The sequence below is a fragment of the Dendropsophus ebraccatus genome, chromosome 3, assembly GCF_027789765.1.
Source record: "Dendropsophus ebraccatus isolate aDenEbr1 chromosome 3, aDenEbr1.pat, whole genome shotgun sequence".
Taxonomy (NCBI): domain Eukaryota; kingdom Metazoa; phylum Chordata; class Amphibia; order Anura; family Hylidae; genus Dendropsophus; species Dendropsophus ebraccatus.
In genome coordinates this window covers 139,819,190-139,829,650 of record NC_091456.1, presented here as the reverse complement: position 1 = coordinate 139,829,650, position 10,461 = coordinate 139,819,190, and the positions used below count along the sequence as shown (strand labels likewise).

Genomic DNA, 10,461 nt, shown 5'->3' with positions numbered 1-10,461 from the left:
CTAAAATTATGTGAATTTTTGCCATTCTGTGAAGAACATGCCAAGTGGGTGTGGCTTAGCACAGTGAAAGAATAGTTGTATGTGAAGTGGTTATGGTCAACTGACTACAATGTATGTCTGCTAGCTTAGAGCTGGTGTGGTGCTACATTGTGAGCAGCTACTGTTGTACCTGGATTGATCAAAAGACATGAACTTCTTACTAAATCCAGCATAATCATACACTGGTGGGGGATTTACTTAACCCCTTAGGGACCAAGCCTGTTTGGGCCTTAATGACCAGCCTCATTTTTCAAAATCTGACCTGTCTCACTTTATGCGCTTATAGCTCAGTGATGCTTTAACAAATGCTAGCGATTCTGAGATTGTTTTTTTTCGTAACATATGGTACTTTATGTTAGTGGCAAAATTTGGTCACTGTCTTGTGTGTTTTTTGTGAAAAACATCAAAATATAATGAAAAATTTGAAAATTTTGCACTTTACGAACTTTGAAATTCTTTGCTTCTAAAAAAAAAAGGCACATTAAAAAAATTAGTTAGTAAGTCACATTATCAATATGTCCTCTTTATTCTGGCTTCATTTCGTAAACATATTTCACTTTTTTAGGGTGTTACGGGGCTTAGAAATGTATCAGCAAATTATCAAATTTTCATGAAATTTCCAAAACTGATTTTTTTTAGGGACCAGTTCTTTTTTTAAGTTGATTTAGGAGGCTTGTATACTGGAAACCCCCATAAGTGACCCCATTTTGGAAACTAGACACCTTAAAGAATTAATCTAGGGGTATAATGAGCATTTTAACTCTACAGGGGCTGGAGGAAAGTATTCACAATTAGGCCGGAAAAAAATGGAAAATAGAAATTTTCCAATAATATATTTGTTAAGATTAAAGTATCTCATTTTCATAATAAACATGAGAGAAAATGCACCCCAAATTTTGTAACGCAGGTTCTCCTGAGTACAATGGTACCCCATATGTGGGCGTAAACCACTGTATGGGCACACAGCAGGCCTCAGAAGGAAGGGAGCGCCTATTAGCATTTCCAGTTCAGTTTTTGCTGAAGAAATTTCTGAGTGCCAGGTGCGTTTGCAGAGCCCCTGTATTGTCAGCAGAATAGAACCCCCCCAAAAGTCACCCCATTTTGGAAAGTACACCCATCAAAGAATACATCTTGGGGTGTGGTGACCATTTTGACCCCACAGGTATTAGAGGAAAGTATTCAAAAGAAGACAGTAAAAATGAAAAAATTGATTTTTTCAAATAATATGTTTGTTTAGTTAGAAATTTCTCAATTTCACGAGGAACAGGGGAGAAAACTCACCCCAATATATGTAACGCAGGTTCTCCTGAGTAGAACGATACCCCATATGTGGGCATAAACCACTGTGTGGGCACACAACGGGGCTCAGAATGGAAGGAGCGCCAATTAGCATTTCCAGTTCAGATTTTTCTGAAGAACTTTCTGAGCGCCAGGTGCGCTTACAGAGCCCCTGTAGTGTCAGCAGAATAGAACCCCCCCAAAAGTCACCCCATTTTGGAAAGTGCACCCCTTAAAGAATTCATCTTGGGGTTTGTTGACCATTTTGCCCCCACAGGTATTAGAGGAAGGTATTCAAAAGTAGACAGTAAAAATGAAAAAATAGAATTTTTCCAATAACATGTTTGTTTAGTTTGAAATTTCTCAATTTCACGAGAAACAGGGAAGAAAACTCACCCCAATATATGTAACGCAGGTACTCCTGAGTAGAACGGTACCCCATATGTGGGCATAAACCACTGTGTGGGCACACAGCGGGCCTCAGAAGGAAGGGAGCGCCAAGCATTTTCAGTGCATGATTTTTCTGAAGAAGTTTCTGAGCGCCAGGTGCGTTTGCAGTGCCCCTGTAATGTCTACAGAATAGAACCCCCCCCCCCCCAAAGTAACCCCATTTTGGAAAGTACACCCCTCAAGGAATTCATCTTGGGGTGTGGTGAGCATTTTGACCCCACAGGTATTGGAGGAAAGTATTCAAAACTAGACCGTAGAAATGAAGAAAATTGAATTTTTCCAATAACATGTTTGTTTAGTTTGAAATGTCTCAATTTCACGAGGAACAGGGGAGAAAAAGCACCCCAAAATTTGTAACGGAGGTTCTCCTGAGTACAATGGTACTCCATATGTGGGCATAAACCACTGTATGGGCACACAGCAGGGCTCAGAAGAGAAGCAGTGTCATTTTAGTTACAGGCAATATGTGGGTGTTTACTGGTTATCTGGGGTGGCAACAGGCAATCTGGTGTGGTTATGGGCAATCTGGGGTGGTTACGGTCAATCTGGGGTGGTCACAGGCAATCTGGGGTGGTTACGGGCAATCTGGGGTGTTTACTGGCTGTATGGAGTGGTTATGGGCAATCTTGGGGTGTTTACTGGCTATCTAGGGGTGGTTACTGGCTATCTGGGGTGGTGATGGGCAATCTGGGGGTGTTCACTGACTATCTGGGGTGGTGACGGGCAATCTGGTGGTGTTCACTGACTATCTGGGGTTGCAACGGGCAATCTGGGGTGGTGACGGGAAATCTGGGGTGGTGACGGGCAATCTGGGGTGGTTGCGAGCAATCTGTGGTGGTTACAGGCAATTTGGGGTAGTTACAGGCAGTCTGTGGCAATCTGGGGTGGTTACGGGCTGTCTGGAATGGTTATGGGCTATCAGGGGGGGATACGGGCAATCTGGGGAGATTATGGGCAATCTGGGGTAGTGACGGGCAATCTGGGGTGGTGACGGGCAATCTGGGGTGGTTATGGGCTGTCTGGGATGGTTATGAGCTGTCTGGGATGGTTATGAGCTGTCTGGGATGGTTATGGGCTGTCTGGCGTGGATACGGGCAATCTGGGGAGATTACAGGCAATCTAGGGTGGTTACGGGCAATCTAGGGTGTTTACGGGCAATCTGGGGAGATTACGGGCAATCTGGGGAGATTACGGGCAATCTGGGGAGATTACGGGCAATCTGGGGTGGTTATGGGCTGTCTGGGATGGTTATGGGCTGCCTGGGGTGGTGACGGGCAATCTGGGGTGGTTACAGGTAATCCGGGTTGGTTACGGGTAATCCAGGGCACTTGACTTTGGTGACAGGCGTAAAAAAGTGCCAGCACCATTTGGAACAAGCGATCAGTGGTATATAGTATATACCGCTGATCACTTGTACTGGGACCACACCGGGTGGTCACCGATCATTGCCCCATGCTCTCCGCCACCTCCGGTGGTGGAGAGAATGAAGCTTTGATCATTTTTAGGAATCCATCACTGTGAACAGAGTCTGTTCACAGTGATGGCGGCGGCCATCTTGCATCAGATGGCCGCCCAGGGAGGAGAGGGTCAGTGGCCACGTCACTAGGGTTAATTCTGGGGACAGGGGGGGGGACATGTTCTCATCTCCTCTCACTGTGGACTCACGGATAGAAGAGATGAAAGCGTTCAGCTGCACTGGCAATGTCTGTTACCGGTGGCCGCCGTTATACTGGTAATAACGGCGATCGCCGGTGAGGGGACTTGCCAGGACTTACCCCACACTCTGCCCCAACCCCTCAGCGACCTTCGATAGCTGAGAGGAGGAGGCTGCGGGCATTACCGGCACCGCTGCACTATTCTGCACCATCGCCATAAAGAGCTGATGGCAGCAGAATAGAGCCCATTAGTGATCGCCGTAAAAATCCGTATCGGCGGTCACTAATAACATAATACATGTATTCTCTGAGCCGCTACAGTTACGGCGATACCACATTTGTATAGTTTTTTTTTAACTATTACCGCTTTGGCGCAATAGAAACTATCTTCCTAGCAAAAACCCACAAAAACAGTCCCTGCATTGCAAGATCCATAGCGTTCTTATCTTTTGAGCGACAGAGCTGGTTTTGGGCTTATTTTTTGCGCGAAGATCTGTAGTTTCTATTGATACCAAGTTTTATATGTATATGACTTTTTGATCTCTTTTATGACGTATTTTCTAAAGTGGATTGATAAAACACAGCTATTCTAGTACTGTTTTTATTTTATTTTTTACAGCGTGTGTCGTGCGATATAATTATTGATATAGTTTTATAGATTGGGTCGTTACGGACGTAACGATACCAAATATGTATATGACAGTTATCACTGAACTCAAGGAGAACAGTGAAAAAAATTCCAATGAAGTACTCAATCAAGAGTCTCCACTGATGCCCCCAAAAATTTAAATATGCAAAACAGGAGTCCGTGGAGCCTCGGTTGCGAGTCTCAAAACACGGGATAGCCAGATATCTCTAGCCTGTTGCCACGGGGTGCCTCCATGATAGGGAGAGCACCACACCACCCTGATAAATAGCCCCTTAAGTCCCACTCGGTTGCGAGTATTGGAACATAAATAGGGAAACACCAGGGTGGCCCCAAATATGTATATGATTTGTGTTTTTGATCACTTTTATGTAATGTTTTATAGTGTATGGGGAATGTAATGCATCTTTATTATTTGGGGGGGCTGTGTTGTGTTTGGTGCACACTTTTTTTCCACTTTTTTTATTTACTTTTACACTAGTGTACATTACTGTACACTAGTGTAAAATACTTAGATCATTGATACAATACATTGCAGTACCTGATGTACTGCAATGTATTGTATCATGCCTCATGCTGACAGGCAATAGCCACAGCCACCCCTGTCAGCATGAGGCATCTCCATGGTGACCCCGGGGACCTTCATTAGGACCCCAGGATCACCATGGAGACATCGGGACCCTGGACGGCGCCACGGGACATCGCGATCATGTAAGTGGACCTGCGGCGCCGTCCGGGATCCACCGGGACCCGTTAAATGCCGCCGTCATGGTTTGACAGCTGCATTTAACGGGTTAAACTGCCCGGAGCGGAGAATCCTCCGCTCCGGGAAGTTACAGGAGGGTGTCAACGGTCACACTGACCGCTGATCACCCGTCCTGCAGCCGCCGCTGGGCGGTAATTTATTCCGATGCGCCCGCTGTTAAAAGGCGTACGCATCGGAATAAAGCCCATTAGTGGCCGCCGTGAAAAGGCAGCATGGCGGTCACTAAGGGGTTAAAAAGTGTACCAGTCATTATGCAGGTTTTCCCAATCGGTGTGCAGTCCCTCCTACTGGTGGCAGATTGGGTAACCGTAAATATGTTCTCACTGGGCACCTCCTTTCTTAACATCGCTGTTAGTGTCTCTTCACATCCTTGAACAACATATTAAAGCCCCCCCCAAAACCGCTTGTACCTTCGGATAGCTGCTTTTAATCCAAGATCTGTCCTTGGGTCCGTTAGGCAGATAATGCAGTTATTGTCCCAAAAACCAACTTTTAAATTTGCAGCCCCGTGCCCAACAGCCAGGGCTTAGATTGTGTATGCATTAGGCTAGCACACCCTCTCTGTCTCTTCTCCCCATTATTAGGAATGCTCCAGGCAGATTGTCTCCTATTCCTCAGCTATGTGAATGCTGAACATAGGCTGGATCGTTAAGGCACCTGTGTAATGTTCAGACAGGAGAAAATGTTCCAGTGGCATTTATAATGATGAAGAGGGTGGGAAGGAGAGACGGAGGGGTGGTGCAAATTTAGGGCACAGATCTGCAAGTTTAAAAGTTGTTTTTTAGGACAATCACTGCATCACCTGCTAAACGGACCCCAGGACAGATCTTGGATTAAAAGCAGCTGTCCAAAGGTAGAAGTGGTTTAAGGGGGTCAGATTGTAGGTACAGAGTGGCTTTAAAGGGATTACCTTTAATACATAATTTTTTCAAGGTTGTAAAGAAACAGAATCAATGCAGTTACACTCCCTTTGGAAATATTTACATAATATTATGGCTCTAGTCTTGGGAGTATAGAGCTTTCAATTGCTCACAAGTCATATAATGAGTAGTTATATCATTACTTCTAGCACTAAGTTCACATTTGTGTCAAGAATTGTTTTTACAGTTTGGATGTTGATTTTTTTTTTTCACTTTATACTCTAAAAACCTGAATGTAACAGCAAATCTTAATAAGAATTCAGTGTAAAACGTTTAGCAAGTGGTGGCCTATGCCATGTGGGATAACAGAGGTTTACTGTATTCTAGAATATGGTTTCTACTGACAAATTTCTAGATTTAATCTCCAAACCCTATGATAACCACTGACTGATAATGATATCCACGTCTCTAATGAAAGCATCTTGTCACCTCATTGTGTTCTGCACAACGCCTCTGACAGAGAATGGCGCAGTTCACAGGTCCAAAAAAAAAAAAAATCTGCAAGCATTTATTTTAGAAGTTGCAATGACCATATTGCACTAAATCTTAATCAATAACGTAATTTTCTATATCGAGCTGGGTTGTACTGCTGCTTTTCATTAATGTCCGGGAAATCAGCATAGTACCTTTATAGCAAATAATACATATTAGAGATGAGTGAATTTACAGTAAGTTCAGCCAGACCTGAACCTGATCGCTCGGCTGTTGAATTCCACTGCCTGGAAAAGATGGATGCATCCATAGGGCTGCCTGGAAAACTTGGCTACAGCTCTAGGAGACGTATGACTCGCAATCAACAGCTGTGCAATCTGGTTTGGGTTCGGCCAGACTTACTGTTAGTTTGCACATTTGTAACTATAAACCGGTATATAAAGTCAAAAGACACACGGGTACAGTGTGGACCCACAGCTGTGTATGGGCAATATAGTTTAGATCCATAAATTACTTTCCAATATGTATAAGACCTACACTATATATCTATTGTGAAGAGTATGACCCCCCCCCCCCCCAAAAAAAAAAAACAAAACAAAAAAAAACTATTGATCTCAAGGATGTAGACTATGGATAAAGCTTGTCTGAATCTGTCAATTTCAGTGGGACTGGTCGACTGTCCGGGGAGGGAATGTCAGGCATGTTGGATTACAATAGAACACTAAAAGTTCAACTGTGTCAGAGGTACTGGTAGGAGACAGCCGTTGGCTGACAGCTATCATACACATATAAGTAGTTTAAAGGGGCATTCTGATCAAAACCTGTTGATTTTCTGTCCTCAGAACAGGTTATGTATATCAGATTGGTATTAATACCTAACCATATAATTTACTGCCAGAGCCGCAAATAACATGCACAAACCCCAAAGTAGACAGCTCCAAATATTGTGTTGTAGCCATGATGGGGGTTACTACAGCTTAACTCTTATACCGGAGAATCCGAGCTCAACCACTACAAAAGAGAAATGAAGCAGTCTACTTCTGCTTCAGTTTATCTGTCTATAGTGAAGCCATAGCTCTAGCAAACAGCACTCCACCAATCCCATGTTGTCCCTATCCTGAGGACAGGCTATCAATAAGTTTTGATTAGAAATCCCCTTTAAGTTTATTGTACTGTCATGACACATTTAACAGCCACTTTCTGCTAAACGGAAACAGTTAAAACAGTAGAAATAAACCTTTATTACAAAACAGTAAAACACTAAAAATACAGCAGCTGCAGGTAAAATCCAGCCACAATTATGATCAATGATCAGGCTCTGTACACATCTGCACTGGAATAAACATGTGGTAAAATGAAAGGCACCATGATAATATTTCTGTTCATAAAATGGACATGCAACTTCAGATACAACATAGAAAGGTATTCAAAGAAACAGACCTGAATAAATTAGACTTACATAAATACTATACAACACACACACACGGCACTCTGGTAACTGCAACAAATAAAAGTTTGAAATTTATAATCGATCAGGGGAAAAAAAAAAAAAAAAAAAAAAAGACTCCATTGTATCTAAAAATATAAAGCACGTAAAACCGATTCAGAGGTAGATGTGGCCCAACCAGAATCAAGACCTCAGGTCATTACAGAACTAAATTTCATAGCCGCTTTACTCTGCGTTCTTCTTGCTTGATAATTGTTAAGAAGGAGGTACAGGTCACTCAACGACTTTGATTGAATGAACCCCGGAGTGGACATGAGATGTTCTGGTGCTCTGGCCTGTAACTCTGCCACTGATAGAGTTAGCGCTCTGCATCGCTGACCGGGGGTATTTCGCCGCTATGGCTTGAGATATGGTTTGCTTTAAAGACAAATATATAAGGAACATTTTTATTTTATTCATTTATATAGCATTAACATGTCACACTGACCCTAAACCCACTCAATCATTATATACAAAGTTTATATTTTTGGAGTATGGCAGTATGGGGTACTCTTGTTCTACTTGGGTAGAACAGGTGTTCTGCTTTTTCCTTTGGGAAGTCCTCTGGTTAGGTCATTACTATGCGAATCAGGCTGTTTAGCATGCAAACCATCTAGTCTAGCAGAATGGTCACAATGTCTCCTGCCACCCTGTGCCAATGGGTAACAGTGCTGTGTGACAGAGAGAAGACTCAGCAGTAGGCTGTTAACATAGGTGTGACTTCTATTTGCCTAGGACTAAATATAACTCTTGGGTGGCGGTAAAACATATTGGTGCTACATATCTCATAAATCCTCAAGGTGTGAAAAACATTCATGGCACTACTGGGAAACATATTGCAGAAATATTTAACATCTTAGCTCTAATGGAGCTGTGAGCTCGGTAAAGATTTGTATTCCCCACAAAAGAACATTTCTGGAGAATAACCACCACCAACAAGCTGTCAGCTAGAAGTTCGTTCTAGGTCACCCTGCGGACATCACTGTTTGGCTCAGCCAAACATTCAGATGTTGTTAATGGGGAGCAGGAAGGTAAACCGCAGCCAATCTTTTTCCCTGAGAGCCAAAGAGTTGGGCAGGTGAAATCTAAAGTGCCCAACACTTCTCTCCCCAACATCTGCAGGGGAAGACTCAGGAAGCGCTTTACATTTACATTAAAGATTTGGATTGTCTGGAAGTGTCTGCCACTTTTTATGGGGACATTTAGGTTGTTACTTTGTTACTACTCCTGGAAACATGCGGTAAATAAACTTTACAGTACTTTATCCATCCCTTCGTCAAGGTGGGGACTAGTAATGTGCAGTGTTCAGTTTATCCATGTAGTTGCAGGAGGAATTACAGAAGAGCACAATAGAGAGGTCTGAGACTAAGGGCCCTATTCTACAGGACGATTATCGTTCGAATCTAAACTATAATCGTTCGGTTGAAATGGAGTTAACGATTAACGACCGAACGAGAAATCTTTAATCGCTTTATAAGACCTGTCTTTCACAATAGCGAGATTGAGATTGTTAATAATTATGCGAACGATAATCGTCTGGTGGAATATGGCCCTAAGGGCCCTATTACACAGGACGATTATGCGAAAAATCGTTAAATCATTTGAATTTAAACAATAATTATTCTGTGTAATTGCAGGCAACGATTGAAAAATCGTTCGTATGTCGGTCATTGGTCGTTGATTTAGATCTGAACCTAAAATTATCGTTAATCGTTTGCTAATCGTTCGCTGTAATTCCATTTTCGTTCGCTCAAGTTCCGCATTTTTTTACTAATCGTTCAGTGTAATTGCACATTGTTCATTGCTTTGCTGGGATCAGAAGGAGTAAACGATCATAGTAACGATCACAATAACGATTATAACTAACGATTATCGTTCTGTGTAATATGGTGAACGATTTCAGGTTAACCAAATTGTTTGTGATGGTTTATAGTTAGCCGTTAAAAATCGCTCCATGTAATAGGACCCTAAGTGCTTCAGCATTGTTATCCTCCTATAGTTATGCATTTAGGCCCCCTTAATGGCTTGTTCACATGGGTAAAAACTACACTGATTTCTTCTGCAACATGTCCCTTTTCCATGAAAATCCTCCTAAGGCTCCAAAATAAATGAATGGGAGCTTTAAAACAAGCTGTACAGTAAAACCACAGCAAATCAGCACCAAATTATTGGACATTTGTTAATGTCCAAAAATACAATATAATAGAATACAGGAAAGGTTACCTGAATAACAGGATGATGCTTCTCAACCACTACAGAGCTCATTGGTGGTGAAACTCCAACAGAGCTGGCACTTCCTCCAGTCTTGGCGACCTTCTGTGCTAGATCTGAACGTGCAGTAATACGCGCTGTTATTGTCTTCCCAGCCTTTTGTTGACCTGATGTTATAACTCTTGTCACAGGCTATAAAAGCACATGAAAATAAATCTGAGTTAATATGTGCTTATATAACTTAAGGTGTTCAGTATCTAGATAGTAAACTTTAATGGCTGTGGACAGTCATGAAGATTTTGCTGCCTGCAGTCGTGCAAATCTACATAACCCTTGCCAAACCAAAATCCAATAAATTGATTCATTTAGCCTTGAAAAAGTTGTTCCACTCACCAAGAGTTCCAGTTCACCAGATAAGTCTGGAAGGAGACTCATCTCAGAGTTCTCTTTGGGAAATAAGAACACTTGGAAAGCAAATGACAAACTAAATGAATCAACCACCACATTGCATCTCCGCTCACCCTATACCCAGCACCGCTCAGAAAACCAGTGTGTGCAGCAATGCACAAAGGACTGTA

General features: G+C 42.5%; 1 protein-coding gene across 3 annotated transcripts in view; it reads right to left on the bottom strand.

The window, feature by feature from the left end:
- Positions 1-7,325: 7,325 nt before the first annotated feature.
- POC5 (POC5 centriolar protein) overlaps positions 7,326-10,461 on the bottom strand; it is a 39,167-nt gene continuing 36,031 nt past the window's right edge. For all 3 annotated transcript variants that reach the window (XM_069962774.1, XM_069962773.1, XM_069962775.1), the window contains exons 12-13: positions 9,896-10,075; positions 7,326-8,050 (exon numbers count right to left, since the gene is read on the bottom strand). In XM_069962774.1, coding sequence (XP_069818875.1) covers positions 7,907-8,050; positions 9,896-10,075 — 324 coding nt within the window. In that variant the 3' untranslated portion in view covers positions 7,326-7,906. The remainder of the gene's footprint in view (positions 8,051-9,895; positions 10,076-10,461) is intronic.